The 18486-nt window shown below is 38.7% G+C and overlaps 1 protein-coding gene across 2 annotated transcripts in view; it reads right to left on the reverse strand.

Annotated features, from left to right (window-relative positions):
- Positions 1–1411: 1411 nt before the first annotated feature.
- HIBADH (3-hydroxyisobutyrate dehydrogenase) overlaps positions 1412–18486 on the reverse strand; it is a 103794-nt gene continuing 86719 nt past the window's right edge. For both annotated transcript variants that reach the window (XM_065883929.1, XM_065883930.1), the window contains exons 5-8: positions 15901–16034; positions 14249–14325; positions 7025–7181; positions 1412–2373 (exon numbers count right to left, since the gene is read on the reverse strand). In XM_065883929.1, coding sequence (XP_065740001.1) covers positions 2215–2373; positions 7025–7181; positions 14249–14325; positions 15901–16034 — 527 coding nt within the window. In that variant the 3' untranslated portion in view covers positions 1412–2214. The remainder of the gene's footprint in view (positions 2374–7024; positions 7182–14248; positions 14326–15900; positions 16035–18486) is intronic.

Genomic DNA, 18486 nt, shown 5'->3' on the forward strand with positions numbered 1-18486 from the left:
GAGAGGCCCACGTACCGCCAAAAAAAAAAAAAAAAAAGTAGCTCAGGGCACATCAATCCTCTGAACAAAATCTTCCATGGGCTGACTATGATATTACAGTGTTTGCAAAATCGCCCCCCTACTGCCCCCTCTGTGTCCACACTCTTACGTAATCCCTGTCCCATGCTAACTCTGGACTTGGCTAGGTGACTTACTTTGACCAATGGGACAATACAGCCATAAAGCAAGCAGAGGCTTAAAAAGCACTTGTTCATTTGGTCTTGTTCTATGTTGCTGCTGGGAACCTTCTGCCACCAGGTCAGCAAACTTGGTTAGCTTCCTGAAGGATGGGTGACCATGTGGACAGAAGCCCCAACCATTCCAGCTGTCCCTGCTGAGTGAGGCCAAACTAGATAGACCCTTCAGCTCCAAATGAGTTAGCCTAGTCAGATGAATAACACGGCCCATCTTGAGAATCTTGAAAAATAATAAACGTTTGTTATTTTAAACCACCAAACTTGGGGTGTGGCAGTGTATCAGTTAGCTTTTGCTTTTGGTAACTGACACACTGCCTGTTTCACTCAGAATAAAAGCCAACATCCTAACATGGCCTCCAAGGTCCTACACGATCTGGCCTCCCTCATTTTATGACACTTCACTAACAGCCTCGTTGGTCCTCATATCTAGTATTATCCTACCTCAATGCCTTTGTACTTTCTGTTCCCTATGCCTACAGTGTTCTTTCCCCAGATATCTACATGGCTTGTTCCCTCACTTCCTTCCTATCTCTGCTCAAATGCCACCTTACAAAGATAACTTCCCTTACCACCCTAATAAAATACCCCAGGACTCCCCATCCATCCCCCTTACCCTGCTTTATTTCTCCTTTTAGTCCTGATTATTACCTGACATACACATTAAACATTTATTTCTTGTCTGTCACACCTCCTCACACACACACATGCGAGACACCAGAATTTATGGTCTACAAGGGCAGGATTTTATCTGTTTTGCTTATCACTGCAGCCCCAGCACTTATACTAATGCCTGGAATTTTTGATCACCACGAAAATGATGGACATAGCAGTCCTTCTGCTAAATCTGGTATCTAGGCCTATCGCCTGAAGTATTTCTAGGGGCTGTGGTGAGGAAAGTGGCGACTATGCTCCCTACTGGGACATATTTCATTTATTGCAGGCCAAATTCCTACAGCACCCACAACCCAGAAAACACTGAAACAAATTCTTGTTAAGGATGCAGGCAGAGCAGTAGGATGAGGGCTGGCCACCGGTCAGTTCACACTCGGTTCCTCTCGACCTCCCCCCTCCCTTCCCTTCCTTCTCATCCTTTCCCCATTAGTCTGCAACACCAGTTTGTCAGATCATCTGACTGTTCACCAAATGGTTAGGAAGACACAAAAACTCCAAGAAAGTATCAGCATAGAAATTTATTTGAATTCAAAATAATATGGTTATATTTAGGATAATATAATAATTATCTAAAGCACATATCATCGTAGGCTCTGAAACAGTTCTAAGGATGTCATTCTTTTGAAGTCAAAAAATATGTAGTAAGAATGTACAAGGAAGCAAAAATATAAAAAATAAGTTTGCTGAGTATTGGGAGTCGTTACAAGAGCGGCACACCATGGTAATGTAACAGAGTCCAAATTACACAGCATGCGGCAAGGAGTTCTCTTGCTTTATCAAGTCCTGGAAAATAAACCAGTAACCTCAGAATGCAAGAATACCACCACTGGGTTAACAGGGCAAACTTTCTGAGGGACACAGGGAGTAATTCACTATACTTCCCCTTTCTCTAACTCCTTTCCTCACACCCATTTCTTTTCTTTCCTCCAGAAGAGGTTTTATCCTGTGGAAAAAAAAAACTGGTTTTATTTGTAAAGTGGAGTAAACAATATCCTGATTGAAGTAGGCAATATTTTAGCTAATGATGCTCAGGAATCAAACTTCTGAAAAAGGTCAATCAGCTAGCTAGCAGAGACCATCAGTGGCTTGCAGGAAAAAAAAAAAAATTCAGATAATATGTGTTTGCTAAATAGGTAAAAAGAATAAGCAGTTAAAAATGGGTGAAAAATCCCAGGGTTTATTGTAAACTAGACAAACAAAAGCAGACAGGTGACCTTTGATTAAGCCCATTTACTTGTGGAGTGAGCTATAAGAGGCTCCAAGATAGAGTTTGGTTCCCAACAGTGTCCACAGCCAAAGGGCAAACTCAGAACGTCTCCTCCTCTCGTAGAAACTGGAACACGGATGAGAAGTCTTTTTTGGAGTAGCCCTTCGCACACATCATCCTGTAGATCTGATGGGCCTGACTGCCCAGAAGGATTGGGCTCTTCGTGCTGGTAGCAGAGTCTTGTGCTAATCCCAGATCCTAAGTCAAACAAGGGCGGAGGGAATACATTGAGGTTGGTAGTTAAGGCTCACTTCAGAACTGTGGCTCCTAATGCTTGGGTTTCAAAGAAGAAAAAATGAAGCCTGAAAAAATAAGATACTTACAAGCACGATGTTAAGTTATATATATATATTTTTATACGCCCTTTCTTATAGCTGCAAAACTGCTCCAGAGAGAAACCTTGATTTCTGAGTGGCCTCTCCACTCCTCCACCCTCCACAAAACCTATCTGTTTTGTTTTGACTTCGGCCAGGTGTTCCTATCCAGGTGAGATCCCACAGAGAAATGCTTTTTCAAATCTACAGAAGCCTGTAAGCCTAAGACAAACCCCATTATGAAATTAAGCATGATGAAATTATCAATGATGAAAATATCCATTCAATCTCTTAAGTCAACACATATTTAACAACTGCTATGTGCTGGGCACTGTTCTAAGTCCTGGTGATATGCAGTCATGATAATAAAACCAAGTCACTGTTCTCAGGAACTTACTATCCAGCGTGTAAGATAGACAGTAAAACAAATACTAAACTTCCAGACAATGACAAGTGCTCTGAAGAGAAATAAAGCAGGGTAAGGGGTCAGAAAGTCATATATAGCAAGGGGTGGGGTGGAAGGAAGAGAGTTCTGATTGATGAGATGTTTAGGGAAGACCTCCCGAGGCAAAGACACTTGACCTAAGATCTGAATGTGAGGGGGCAGTGAGTTCTTTGGAGAGCTGGGGGAAGAGAGTTTCAGGTGGGTGGAAGAGCAAGGGAAAGGCCCCCTGGGGGGGGCATGGCTTGGATGCTCAAGAAACAGTAAGAAGGCCAATGAGGCTGAACTAGAATAAGCAAGGGGCTGGGGAGGGAAATGAGACTGGGGATGGCAGAGGTGCAACACGGAAGCTTTATGATGTCTGGAGACGAAGCTGGATTTTCTTTCAAGTGCAACAGACAATCAGCTTCACAACAACACTTTAACATCTCTGAGAGCTAATGTTTCATTCAGAGAGTTTTGGAAAACTTATTATTGTCTATTGTTTAAGAATAGACAAAAGTTAACATTATGAATCTTTTATAGTTAAACTGTAGTTAATGGTATCCTCTACTATAAGAATGGAATCTTGTCCAACCTTGAAATATCTAGGGGTAGATGGAAGACAATGGAGGCATGGTTAACTGAAACAATATTCCCCACATTTCACTTGTGATTAAATAAGTGCTGCAAACAAGTGGCAAAACCAAGACTTCCTTCTTACCATTACCATCTTCATTTCCTCCACCAATGGAAAAGCCAGCAAGCCATGAAAGAGGAAGACAAGAAGCAAGACGAGGCCTCTTTGTATTCTTTGAGGAACACCCTTGATAACGGAGTAGACTGATACCATCCACTCAAAGGAGGAAATGATTCAAGGGAAAAATAAGCCAAGTTTAAAGAATGGATTAAATCTCTAGCCTCTTGGATATCTATGATGCTATAGGTGTTAACAGTATTTTGTGCTTACTTGTAGAATTTTCACATGTAAACCCACAGATCTGGAAAATCTACTTAACCTTAAAGTCTTCTATAGCTTCCACTAAAAAGCGAGTTTAATGATTACCCACACACGTCACAAATGTGGACAGCTACATTATTGCTCATACCCAGACAAGCAGATAAGCCTCTTTTGTCAACATCATTCTACTGCATATCTGCAAGATGCATTTATTTAAAAATGACAGAAAATCTACATAGAAAGACTGCCTATAATTTTTAACCTAGTAGTATAACTAGAATATAAGAACGTAGAGTAAGCACAACATATCGAGGAGAAGACAGTGCTATTGAGAAGAAAAGGCTATTAGAGGTTTTCAAAGGGGCAAGTAAATATCCCAAATAAGAGCTAATAAAACCAAAAAGGGGAAGCTAAAATAGCTTTGGTGGCTGCTACCTTAAAGGGTGGACATTCTAAAAAAGGAAAGGTGATTTAGTCTATAAAATCCTAAGTGGCTTGTCAATCCTGAAATGTTAGAAAAGAAGGTATCCTTTGAAGCTTGTAACATATAATTTAAAATAAACAAACACCCCACTTCACTAATCAAATAAAAATATTTATGAATTCATGAGCTCAGTGGGTGGTTCAGGAAAAAAATACAAAACAATTGCAAAAGGTTTCAACAAATTAATGGAGGACCAAATCGTTTCGTATTACAAGGACACAGGTACACTGGGTGAGTAATAAGAGTGGTCATAATTTTCCATAATTTGTTCCTTAGTGGCCATCAGAAACAGACTTCTAGGTTGTGGGGTTTAGAAGAAAGATCTAGTTTTTGTATTGATTATGTTCTGATTATATACACACAATATATTAGAACTTTATGATGTTAAGACCTAGAAATAGGGCTTCCCTGGTGGCGCAGTGGTTGGGAGTCCGCCTGCCGATGCAGGGGACACGGGTTCGTGCCCCGGTGTGGGAAGATCCCACATGCCGCGGAGCGGCTGGGCCCATGAGCCATGGCTGCTGAGCCTGCGCATCCGGAGCCTGTGCTCTGCGATGGGAGAGGCCACAACAGTGAGAAGCCTGCGTACCGCAAAAAAAAAAAAAAAAAAGACCTAGAAATAAATGTATAAGCCTCTACTTCAAGGACACATTAACATCATCTCCCCCAACACAATGAGATCTAATGGTAGTTGAGCAAAATATCTCCTAGTAAGTAAAGGCCTGATCTGCCCAAGCAGGTATGATTGCTTTAATCAATGTAGCACTGTTGGGGACTTCTTTAATCTCTATCAATTTCTGTACACAAGTCTAATTAGTTATGGTATGTTTTGCTAACAGCTATCTGAGGTGATGAAAGCGTTTTTAAAGTTCCTTTCTAAATGCTTTCATTTTAAGCAAAATTCAGAAATCCTGCTCTTTATAAGGGAAATGACAACTTATAAAGAGCAAAAGAGAACAGGAATGTCCATATGTTTTACTACTGTACTGTCTTATGCTACCTTTTATTATCAAGAAAATAATTTTAAAGGACCTCAACAGGAGCAGATTCTTCCTGGGCAGGGACACTGGAGAAAATGATGGAAGTAAAGGTGTGACGTAGAGGAGAGTCCCCAAATAAAGCCAGCACTGCTTACACGTTACTTGTTAGCTGCTTCCTCTGTTGGAGACATTAGCAGTATTGTAGGAACCAAATAAGCTAACAGGTCACAACTCACTTCATACATGTACATAAAGCAAACTGGGCATAAATGCGATTCTTTCACTCTTCTGTGTGCCCTAATAAACGACCCTGCAGCTTTGTGAAAACAGTCCACTTAAGGAGCTACTTTCTGTTTGCAACAAAAGCAACACAGCACAACTTACAAAAGCCTGTGTGGAGGATACGCAAACCTAAATACAAGGTACAGATCGGCATAAAAATAAATATTTTCTTAAATGAAACACGAGGAGAAATAAAACTACAAAATAAGAAACATAGTTTCAAACATTGCTTCATCCAATAAATATTTAAAGAGAGCCAACAATGTGCCAGGGGTCTGGCTGGAGGGGCAAGGAAGGAAGAGGCAGGCTGAGGGAAGAGCAGGCGTCGAGGGCTGCCAGGGAGAAGGGACAAGAGGCCAAACGAGTTCAGTGTGGCTGAAGCAGAGGCGGGTGGGAAGGCAGAAATGAGCTGGTGAGGAGAGCAAAGGCCTTTAAGACAATGTGCAGAGATGGACTTTAGTCTACAAGTAACTGGAAACCATGAAAGAGACTTAACAGGAGAGATGACATAATCAGGGTTTTACATTTTAGGAAGTCCACTCTTTACCACAGAAAATGAACTGGAGAAGAAGATGAGAATGAAAGGCCAGGAGACCAGTTAAGGGCAGATGTTGTTGAATCTAAACAAGGTTCAGCCAGGGTACTGGTAGTGGTAGAGAGGGCAAGTGGGTGAATCCGAGGCACAGCCGAGAAGTAGAATGGATGAAACATCCTGAGAAATGAAGGAGAGTAAGCTGAATACGGTATACAACTGTACATATTATTACTTCTGTCAAAAAGTAAATGGCAGGGGTGTGGGGAGTGGGGTAGGGAATAAGCTCTACACAAAATCTGCAAGTCGTTTGTCTAAAAAGTATTTTCTAACGTTGAGATCACAAATGAGAGGAGGCCAACAATTTGCTTTTCAAATGACTTTACACATAAATGTATATATTCTTAAAGTAGGAAGATGTATTTAGATATCTAGCATCATGCGAAAGGTCCTCTTTTTGTGATATGTATATCCAATGTCATTACATTATTAACCGTCGGAAAATGCTTATTACTGCTTCCATTCTAAGGGCTTGGTAAATTAATGTAAATTTATGATGAAGAACAACATTTTACCGGCTCACATTACAAACAAACCCAAGCACAAAAGAAAAATCCCAGCCTATTGTTCTCATCTGAAAGGCCAGGATTAAAAATGAACAAGATAAAAGGTTTTTATCCACGCTAAGTTTTAAATAATTTCCAGTGACTGGGTCACTAGTTTAGTAATCTTGCCTTCTAGGATAGACATATGCTTTGTTACGAGAGGGGAGAAGTGGGGGTAGGCTGAGGTGGGGAGAGAGAGAAAGGAGGGAAGGAGAACGAAACAACTCAACATTTCCCCGCTCTCTTGGGTAGTCTCTGCATTTACCATACCTTAGCCATGAGTGTTGTTCCGAATCCACCCTGATAGTTATTAGCCGAGGGAACTCCATCCATCACCCCAGGTACAGGATTATAGGTGTCACTTGACCAACATCGTCCTGAGCTCATATTTAGGATTTTAGCCAAGAGTTTTGGGTCAAGCCCTAACCTGTCAAAGAAGGTCAAAGAAAAGAAGTGTTAAATGTCAAAATATACAAGTCACGTGTGATTATTTATGTGTGAGGATGCTCCATCTTCTCTCTCCATTTATGATATGTCTTCAAATATCTAAGCAGACTGACTAGAATGAAGAATCCAATCTTAAATTATAGGGTATTAAAAGCTAGTGATTGAACATTTCTGAGCCAGGACATTTTGCACTGAGAGAAAACCTTCTGCACTACCCAGCTTTTAAGAAATAACATACGACTACATAAAAGTATTGTTGGTTTACCACACACATGGGTTTTCTAGTCTTTTGGACATTATTGCATTTATGTGTCACGTCAGAACCTTAAGCCAAGATGATCATCTAAATTCTACAGTCTTTACTCACAAGTGATGTATTTCAGAAAGAAATACTGACAGTTAAATTATGTATCATGGGAGTCCATGTGGATGCATTTATATGTATGTTTATTCCTTTAGCTCTTATGAGAGAATAAATGCAAGAGATGAACCACAAGCAGTAAAATGAGCTTCAGGGAAGTTATCGTTATCAAAGAAGACATTTCTTGCTGGAAACTTTTCCTTATTTATTAAATCTTCATTAGACATTCTTGCTTATGAAGCAAGTCTGCACCGAGTTGTGACATATGCTATCTATTCAGAGACATGCATTATAGTTCTGGGTCAACTGCTGATAAGGTTACTGATCCTGATAAAACAAAGCTTGCCCAAGCGGAAACATCATTTGTTCTATCACTGAGCTGATGGCATAAACGGCTGTTCAATGTGGACCCAGAAAAAAAGTAGAATTAAAATGCTCTATTACTTTATTCCAAGTATCTTAGTGAAGCCTGGGAAGCACAGTTTTGCTACGTATCTTTGAATCAAGTTTCAGATAAAACTTTCTGCTTTTTCTTAAAACCAATCCCTTCCAGAATTAAAAAAAAAAAAAAGATTAAACAGAGACACATGTAAATATTAAACGAACTGTGCATTTTGAGGTGCGGCTTAGTACTTGTGTGTTCAAAATTGTCTGTCTACTTCCAGATCAGAATAGAATGACCAGTAAAACCTTTTTCCAATGCTTGAGCAGGGTCTAGGGCTAATAGCAAGGATGTGTACGGACTTACCACATAATACAACTGTTATGTAATCAGGCTTTCAAGGAGAAGTTGTGGTTCAAGGAATACTATATGGCATGCCATGAAGATGAACTCACATGGTAGCCCGTGTTATAATGAGCGGTTTTTACTAAAGATTATAACAGATAAAGATTCCATCTAAATCAGCTGTCATACATTCTGTTCAACTGTACACTGCTGGAAAGAAACCTGATGGTTTCATTCATTCTTTTATAAAGATCCAAGTTTGTTACATGTATAATTTGCTACTGATGCTTCCTTTCCCCTTTCAAATATAATTAGGCTATCAGGATGCTATGGTAACAGATGACTTAGGAAAAGATAAAGCCAATGCACTTAGGCAAAAACTGTGAAAAGTAAAATCACAAATGAACAACTAGTTAATTTGCTATAACTGCAAATATATTGTCTAAGCACAAATATGCAAGAATGTATATGTCTAATGTGCTCTAGGAGCAGGGGATATTTTTAAAGACCCCAAAACACTGTCTTTACCTTCCATTTGGAATATAATTCAGGCTTCCTAATTTAGATTTTCTTTTAAAATGGCTCATTACATTCAAAGCAGCAGAGATACTCCCCCTCCTTATAACCTACCACGTTAGACTCAACAGTGCCTCACAACACTCTTTATTGCTAAAGAAATTCATACTCTGTCTTTAATACTCACCAAAATGGGAGCAAAGCTTATTATCCTTTGTAAAACGCTACATTTCATTTTTCTTGAATGTCAAGGAAAAATACTGGCGCTGATTTATGGAACCTTTTTTGGTGAACATGTTACTATTTAGAAGCATCCTGAGGGGCACACACAAAAATGAGGTGGCAGTTGTTATGTGCTCACTTTTCAAATCTGATGCTTCCCCACCATGCTGATTCTCTTTAGGAGATGGCTACTCCCTCTCCAGTCCTCCCCAACCCCCCAACAGCAAAGTGTATCATTAAAAAGAGCAAGTTAGAAGTGTTTTGCATTTCATCTTTCTGAGGATTCTTTCACTGGCATATATATAACTGACAGTTAAAATTAGACATGATATTAAAATCAGTTACTGAAGTCCTCTGTCTTCCACTGTGCCCAAGGCTTGTAATGGTCTGAAACCAGCTAGAATACACAGTAATTGTCATTCAGGGAGTCTATCCTAGAACGTCATGCTTCACTGGAGAAGACTGAGTTTCATTTGAAATCAACAAATTAATCCAAGACAGGTATCTGAAAGGGCAAGTTTAATAGGAAGCAGCTACTGGGCTCTCAACCATGATAAAATGTTATTGCTGTTTCCCTGTAAATTGGCTGGGAACATATGATACTTTCTGCATAAGAGCCCCATTGCTGTTCAGGAGATATACAGCTCAAGCCATCAAAAGGATGACAGTCTGTCAGTCCCCATAATAACTTGCCACTGGATGTGGTTCGAGAGTGTGTGCATGCATGCATGTGGCTTTACAATTGCTGGAATGTTCTCTGATATAAAGAGAATGAATTCATTGCTCTGACTGCATATATAACGCAACTCAAATAAACGTCACTGTGTCAAATCTACTCACCTTTAAAACACAAGAATTTTAAATGAACTTTTGGGAGAAGTAAAAATGATGCATAAACTATGAGAAAAATTAAAGAGAAGCCAAGTGTTTGCCTTCACTGTAACCAAGGCTTTTAAGGGCCAAAAAAGTTTGTTCACCTTATAGTCTCTGTAAGTATCTATACTGTCTGGTTTTATGTAAGAACAAAGCAAACAATGTCCCTAAACTGAGATGTTTGTATCACAGGAACCGATCTGAGAATGAAACATCTAAGACTATGTCAACTTAAATCAATCATTCCGTTATTCACCAATGTCTACACAGACCTGCCATCTAAGAAGAGGCTGTGCCTGCCCTCCAGGAGTGGGCCAGTTAAGACACCTGCCCAGTAACGTTTACCTGAGGCAGGGGAAGAGCCCCCCGACCCCCACCTCATTCGTCTGACAAATCTTCATTGAGTGCCTATTACATGCCTGGGATGTTCTTAAGATAAAGTGGTGAGGGACTTCCCTGGTGGCGCAGTGGTTAAGAATCCGCCTGCCAATGCAGGAGACATGGGTTCGAGACCTGGTCCAGGAAGATCCCACATGCCACAGAGCAACTAAGCCCATGCACCACAACTACTGAGCCTGCGCTCTAGAGCCCACGAGCCACAACTACTGAGCCCACGTGCCACAACTACTAAAGCCCGCACACCTAGAGCCTGTGCTCCGCAACATGAGAAGCCACCACAGTGAGAAGCCTGAACACCTCAACGAAGAGCAGCCCCCATTCTCCGCAACTAGAGAAAGCCCGCGTGCAGCAACAAAGACCCAATGCAGCCAAAAATAAATAAGTAAATTTATTAAAAAAAAAAAGATACAGTGGTGAGCAGACAAAGCTCATAGAGCCTGCATTCTAGTTGGGGAGACAGACAATAAACAAACAAATAAATATATAATGCTAGCCAGTGAGAAGTGTTATAAAGAAAAAAACATTAACGTACAATTCAATTCAAATACCAACCACCACCACCATCATGTCAATAACTACCATGTATTGAGCACCTACTATGTATCAGGCACTGTTTTAAAAGATTTACATGGATGACTTAATTTACTCTTCACAACAGATACTACTGCTACTGTGGATAGATACTATTATTTTTGTCATTTTACAGATGAGAAAAGCTTAAGTCTGTGGCAGAGCTGGGATGTGGTCATCAACAGACACCCACACTCACTGCCCTGAGTCTCACTGGGTCATATGGGTAGTCACTTAATCAGCCAACATGATGGCATCCTATCAGTTTAATAAGAAATTTGGCCAAACCTTTATTATAAACCTTTTGCCATATGTTATATCTATCAGGGTATACAACTAAGAGGTTTCAGTCATCACCTAAATGAAACGGCAACGCCTTCTTAGGGAAGTAACCAGGAAGCTAAAATTATGCTTGTGGGAAAGTTCTCATCTTGAACGGCCTTCTAGAAGTTTGACTGTTTTAAGCTTCTTTTGGTGGAAGGAGACAATATGGCTGTTGCTAGAGAGGCCTGGGCCCTGTTGGCAATGCATACAACTTGTTATACCACCCATATTGAAAAAAAAAGCAAACCAAACAAAAAACATAATTTCCGGCAGAACAAAAATGAAAACAAAAAAACAAAACTCGTATTACCAACGTTATTCTTATGTGGTGCACGGGAATAAAACCTCTCTAACGCAAGTAAGGCCCTTTCAGTACCATAAAACTATGTTCTGAGTCCTAAATAGATCCCAATTAGAAGGCAGAAAGTTCTAGTAAAAAAGAATTTCTAAATATGTTGTATACCAGTATTTTTTATGCTTTACTTTTTATAGCATTTAAAAATCTCACTAATATCCATAAACACTCATTGTAAAAGATCATAGGGTCAACAGTTTAAAACTATAAGGTTTTATTCTTCTATTTATAAAAGGGAAACGTCAGTGTTCAAGAAAAGACACTGACTTATGAGAATGAAATTAGTCAGAAACGATCACTTCATGGGAATAGGTAACTCAATTTGTAAATGTTGACATTAATTCTCTAAAAAAATTTTTACTTCAGAGTGAACAGAATATAAATGTGGCTGAACCACTTTGATGCTATTACTACTTTGTGGGAATTTACTACTTGGGAATTTATGCTTGCTGATGCCAATTTTCTCTTTCACCTTGCAATGCTCAATAAATCGTGGCCGCTCTCTATACTCTATTAGAGAACATTCCTGTCATTTTAAACCATGTCTGTAAACCATGGAGAAAAGACAATAGCAGAAGCAATCATTTTTAGGACTTTCAAACCACTGAGAATCTCTGTAAGATAAACCGATAAAATCCTAATGTCATGAAAATAAGCAATTCATTAGTACAATGTAGAGCACCATAAACTTACAAATTATTGTAACCATTAAGTAAAAACAATGAGTTCCTGCTTTGTGTTCAGACGTGTGTGTGTGTGTGTAAATATTTCATTTACACACATATACATCAGTAACAATAATAGAGTTTTGGGAAAATTAAACATTGAAAGTTTCATATTTCTAAATATTGTTTTTGTTATAGTGGATCAAGGCCAACAATAAGGGAAAATCTATTTATTGCTCCTGCTCTTAATATTGCTGTTTGGAATTTTATCACTTTCTTTTCTCTTTGATAATAAACTTACTCTAGTAGCCAATGTATACATTTCATTGTATACATTTTATTCATTTGATTCAACTGATTTTCATACTATTCTTTATTAGCTGGCTTTTGGAGTTAGACTTCCATAAGCACTTATTGTACGAAAACTTCATTTTAGAATGATCATCTAATAAGACTTTTGCTAGGAAAATTATTTGAGGAATGCTAGAGGATGCCTAAGGAACATTCGGATCCAGTGACGTTTAAAGTAAGCAGCAGAATATAAAATAAACTGGCAAAAAGAGGGAAACTTCAGTATAGTATAACCTAGGCTTTTACTTTTTTTATTATATACTCATTTATATCCAGAAAAATGAAAATAAAATTCTAAAGATGCAAATGCATACTAATGCTCTAATCCTACTGTCAACACCAATTAATTTTGTATGCAATTTTGGTTCCAGAAATTTACATTTTCCTCCTCCATAAAATTAATCTAGAGGATGAACATAAAAACAAGTTACTAGTAACCGACCCATAGCCTAAACTACAGACATAACATTCTGAACAGCTTCTTATATACCACCAGTTTTATTAAGGCTTTGTACAAATATGCCTTACCATCTTACAGACATTCAATTTTAAAATGTAAATGGTACAGGATATTGATAAACCAATTAGCGCTGATGCAAAGCAAATTCCTCTTTTGTCTCAATTACAACATGACAACTTAATAGGTCAAGACAGTTTAACATCTGAGACAAGGGCAATTCAATAAAACAACAGCATCTTGATATGGTAATTAAGAGGAAATGTGAATCCATTACTGTGTTTTAAAAAATATCTCAAGCACTTTGGCTCTTTTTATTGCTTTCATCAAAAGCTATGGTATGAAACACTACTCTGATTTGTGATATATTTGGCAAGCAGTTTGGGGATGTGTGAAGAAAACACCTCAGTAAAAGCATCTTTCTCATTAAGCATTTTCTAAAGTAAGAAATGTATATTTATTATATTCATGAAATGCAAAACACCCCAAAAATTAATTAGGTGATTAATCATATGTAGCATTCCTAACCCAAAAGATTAAAGGTTAAAATTAAGACATTAACCTTAAGCATTCTAAAGGATGATCACCATTGTAGGAAAAACTGAATTCCTGAATCACTTTCAGCAAAGTATGAATGCCATTTTATTTCAATGAAAAGATATATCCTTAATGTAAAGTAACAGAACGCTAGGGAAGTTAAAATGAAAAGAGTTATGCATACGAGTTGCAGCTTTATGAATGCCATCCAGTTTATCCTGAGAATAAACAACCAAGAACCCTTTTAGTGTAGATTTTGGGGACTATATTTAAAATAGATACATAAAACCAGTCACATGGTAGCATAACACCTGAATTCACTATACATTAAAACTGTGTTTTATACAAATGTGTCCTACACTGCCAGAGATTGTTTAAATTGTATAGTAAAAGTGTCTCTTGCATTTCGACATAATAGAAGAAATGGAGCTCCCATATAAAAAGGATAATGTAACTTCAAATATAAAGCACAATACATTTTATGGCTTATGGCAGAGAGCATTCATGCTCTCCAGGGTCCTATTGGTCGTCCAATAAGCAAAGTCTATTAAAGTTCAATAATGAAATACTTTCACAATGTTCCTGGATCAACTGATTTATCTCTCATGAACATTTGTTTTCAACATCAGAAAATCAAAACGGAAAGCTCATAAAAACTGTTAGTATATGAAAATGTACTATTCAACAAACCTGATTCCCAGATTCATAGCTTCAGCGGTTCCAATCATACTAATAGCTAACAGCAAGTTGTTGCAGATCTTCGCAGCCTGAAAATAAATTGAGTACATATTAAATATCTTTATTTTCAAGCTATAACTCACAGGAAGATTTCTTCACCCTATTCCACGTTTCCAAAAGTAAGAGCATTCAACTGTTGATTCTTTCAAAGGAGGAAAGGCACTTGGTGCTGCAAGCCTCCCTCTGAGCCTAACACAAGATCCCAGAGCAGACTGGGAGGGGGTCCTCTTCCCCTAGGGAAGAGCTCTGCAGTGTGGCGACTGAGCTACTCCTGTGGGCGCAAGCACAACAGGGAATACTGATTGATGTGGCACAACTGCTCCTTCAGGAATGAGGCTGACATTCTAACTGGGGAAACAGGAGTAACACACCAAATGAAAAGGCAATGAACAAGCAAACACAACTAAGTGGTAAACTGTATGGTACAAACTGTAAGACAGAGACAGTTAGGAGTTCAGAGAAACCAGATCACTGAGGGCAGGTGCAGAGAGGAAGCAGAACCTGAAACCATCTCTCAGAAGGCCAGGCAGGATTTAAATAGGCAAGAGAGGGAAAGAAGGAGAGCAGGGAAAAAAATAAATACGCAAGGGCATGAGATATTCCTGAGAACAGTAAGAAAATGGACTCATGTGCACTGGTTTTAAGGAATGAGGAGAAGTTTGATAGTTAAGACTAGGTCAAGAGCTACGGAAGCTAGTGTCCACATTTGACGTGGTACGAAACAGGGATCTGTGCAAAGTATCAGAACTGGGAAACCTATGATGATACAAGCATCTTGATGGAGTTGGCTTTGGTTACAATGTTGGCAAAGTGGTAAACCTGGTATCCAGAGATTTACTAGGCCCTGTGAACAGTAAACAAGGTGTGAGATAATGAAAGATTGAACCAGGTAATGCATGGAATGAACAAGATAGCCAACAATGAGAGCCACTGAAGCAAAAATCAATAGAACCTGGAGACTGACTGGACCAGGGAATGGAGACAACAGATATAGCAAAGATCATACCAAAGTCCTGAATAAGATAAAGCTGGTACCAGTGACCAGGACAAAGCAGGAAGAGGAGTGAGTGATAGTGTGTGTGTGTTGGGTGGGAGGGGGACAACCAGTTTGATTTCGGAGTTCATTGTAGTCATTCACCTCTACCTGATCAGAGAATCGATATAACACATTTCTTAATGAAAATGATCTGGTTTTTTAAGAAAAAGATTAAAGTGCATAGGTTACTTCTACCCGACAGTACTACAAATAGAGCTGTGGAGAGCAGTTACAAAATTAGAGGGAAGATAACAGCAAATCAGATAACACAAGCACTTCATATAGAAGCTGTTTTAAGGATAATTTCTGTGGTCACTGGGATAAGGATGTCAAAGTCTGAAACGATGGAACTTTTGATGTCTTTTTAAATTACCGGTTTATCTCTGCTTACTTCCAACAGGAATGATGGAAAACTAACTCATTTCAAATTAATTTTAGAAAATCTGAGCAAACAAAGAATCCACAGATTGACCAGAGTAAGGAGGAATCAAATTGTGATCAGGAAAGAAAAATGAACATTAGCTGATTCTACATCATCAAGTCAGTGTCACTGCTGTGCAAACGTTACCTGCCCAGTCCCGACGGCTCCACAATGCACCACATTGGAGCCCATGCACCCCAGAAGCTCTTGGGCAGCAGCAAATTCTTCTTCGACTCCTCCCACCATAAACGTGAGGTTCCCAGACCGAGCAGCTCCCACACCTGAATAGTTTGGGGGGTAAAGGGATAGAAGAAGAGGGTTACATTTCTTCAAGTGTTTAAGTATATTATAAAATTAGAGAAAATCCTCAAACCAAATGAAAACACCTTGCCTCCAAGTTATAATTATGTCAGGCATAAATTATTTATAGTACAGCTAGGAATAAAGAAACATAACTGGGGCTTCCCTGGTGGTGCAGTGGTTGAGAATCTGCCTGCCAGTGCAGGGGACACGGGTTCGAGCCCTGGTCTGGGAAGATCCCACATGCCGTGGAGCAACTGGGCCCGTGAGCCACAACTACTGAGCCTGCACGTCTGGAGCCTGTGCTCCGCAACAACAGAGGCCGCGTTAGTGAGAGGCCCGTGCACTGCGATGAAGTGTGGCCCCCGCTCGCCGCACCTAGGGAAAGCCCTCGTGCAGAAACTAAGACCCAACACAGCCAAAAATAAATAAATAAATTTATTTAAAAGAAAAGAAACCATAATTGTACTATGTATCAAACCTGGCCATTCGAATATACACAGCTGCAAGTAATGGCCTACTTTTGAATTTTATTTATTCAATGAATACACAGTTTTTAATACATAAAAAGCCAAATGAGGAGATCCTTATTTCATTCAAATTGTGAATATTTTGCTACTGCCAAACCAAGTAGCCTTTCTATTTTACAGTTCATGCTATTTTTAACTAATTATTAAAAGCAAAAGAAGTCAGCATTATGTTAGCCAAACAGTGTTGGTAGAGGAAGTGCCCACGTTTTGAAAGCCTGAGATGCTTATAAATGGTTAAATTACATTATTTCACAATATTTTCAGACACTGTGGAACTGGTTATGTACAAAAACCCAATTATAAGAAATGCTTTTAATTAACTCATCTGTGTCATTTGAACATTCTGATAATGCTGAAGTTTAAGTGACTGTCATTTCGTTAGTTTCTAATTTACCTCACCAAGATGGTGGGATCATTAATGTTTTACAATTATTTTTGCTCAATTTCTATGGCCATTTTAATTTGAACCACATAACCAACTTCACTCTAAATCCTGTTGCTCTGACCTGGAGAAATTATGTAGACAATATAAGTCAAAGCTTACAAACAAATCCAGCACCATCCATCATAGGTCAATAGCTTTGTATCTAGATTACAGGCTGCTAAATAGCTTCAGAGAGTCATTTATTAAAGGAAAATTAATGCCGACAATGGTTCTCAGCTGGTTAATCTTTTGACAGGTGTACTTTCTCACGTGTTCAAACATGCACTTCAAAAAGAAGAAATAAGTTACTTAAGAGAAGACCACAAAAGAATAATTCATCTTTTAATTCAGAAGTCTGTGGTATTTCCACTCCTTCCTCCTCTCATTATGGTGGTGTAATTATTTCCAGCTTTATCATAATCTACATTCAAATGTAAGGGTCTGACTAAACTGGGTAATTCTGAAGTTTTGGCATTCCCTGGGACCAAATTTTAACTTTCCATGCATATTCAACCATATGACACTATCAAGGCTAGTCCCATTGCAAAGGCAAAATTAAGAACTAAGTTATCCCCAATTAAATGCAACCATTTTGAGCTTTGAAATAACATAGAAAGCTAGAACGCTAAAGCTGTGTTAAGACATCTCATGGATTTCACAAGACATTGTATATAAATATTTTGATGTCTATGAATAAGAAACCATAAATTACATTGCCATGCCATTTCAATTCAGGTCCACTCCCCAAAACAGGAAAATACAGAATATATAATTAGGCAGCTGAAAGAATATTGGGAGAAGTATTTATTTTACCTTATATTTTAGTAATTGTACATACAAAACCAAAATATGTCCTGTGCTTAATTTTATTACAGCATTTATACACCTTATTAAATTAAAATCTTTGACTTTCTTACCCAATTCCTCCGTGACACCATAAAGCACTCACAAGGTGAGCATTGGGCCATATTTATGTCAGCATTCCCTTATCTGTCACAGTGCGTGATACATTCAATAAATAGTTATTCAGTAAATTAAGTTATGAGCACGGAACAAACAGTAAAGGATCTGGAGATGAAATTTCTGGTTTTGGGATGTGCTGGCTATGTTATTTGTTATTATAAACAAATTACATAACTTCTCTGAGTTGCAGTGTATAAAATAGGAAAAGCATTAATAACTTCTTCATAGAGTGGCTGTGAATATGTGATGCTGTAAAATATAAAATGCTATTTAAATGTAAGGCCTTACTACTTTATAACCTGAATCTGCAAAGTGGGAGTTTCATCCTCACCTATATAATGCCTTGAGTCCTTTCCTATTTGGTTACCTAAGCCACTGTCTTTTCCAGGATAATTTTAGCCTCTCTGGCTAAACACTGGCTGGCTTGAGCCAATCCTATAAATAATGGAAGCAGGCTGGTCCAGATTAAGAAATACGGGACTTCCCTGGTGGCGCAGTGGTTAAGAATCCGCCTGG

The sequence above is a fragment of the Phocoena phocoena genome, chromosome 9 (assembly GCF_963924675.1).
Source record: "Phocoena phocoena chromosome 9, mPhoPho1.1, whole genome shotgun sequence".
In the NCBI taxonomy this organism is placed as follows: Eukaryota; Metazoa; Chordata; class Mammalia; order Artiodactyla; family Phocoenidae; genus Phocoena; species Phocoena phocoena.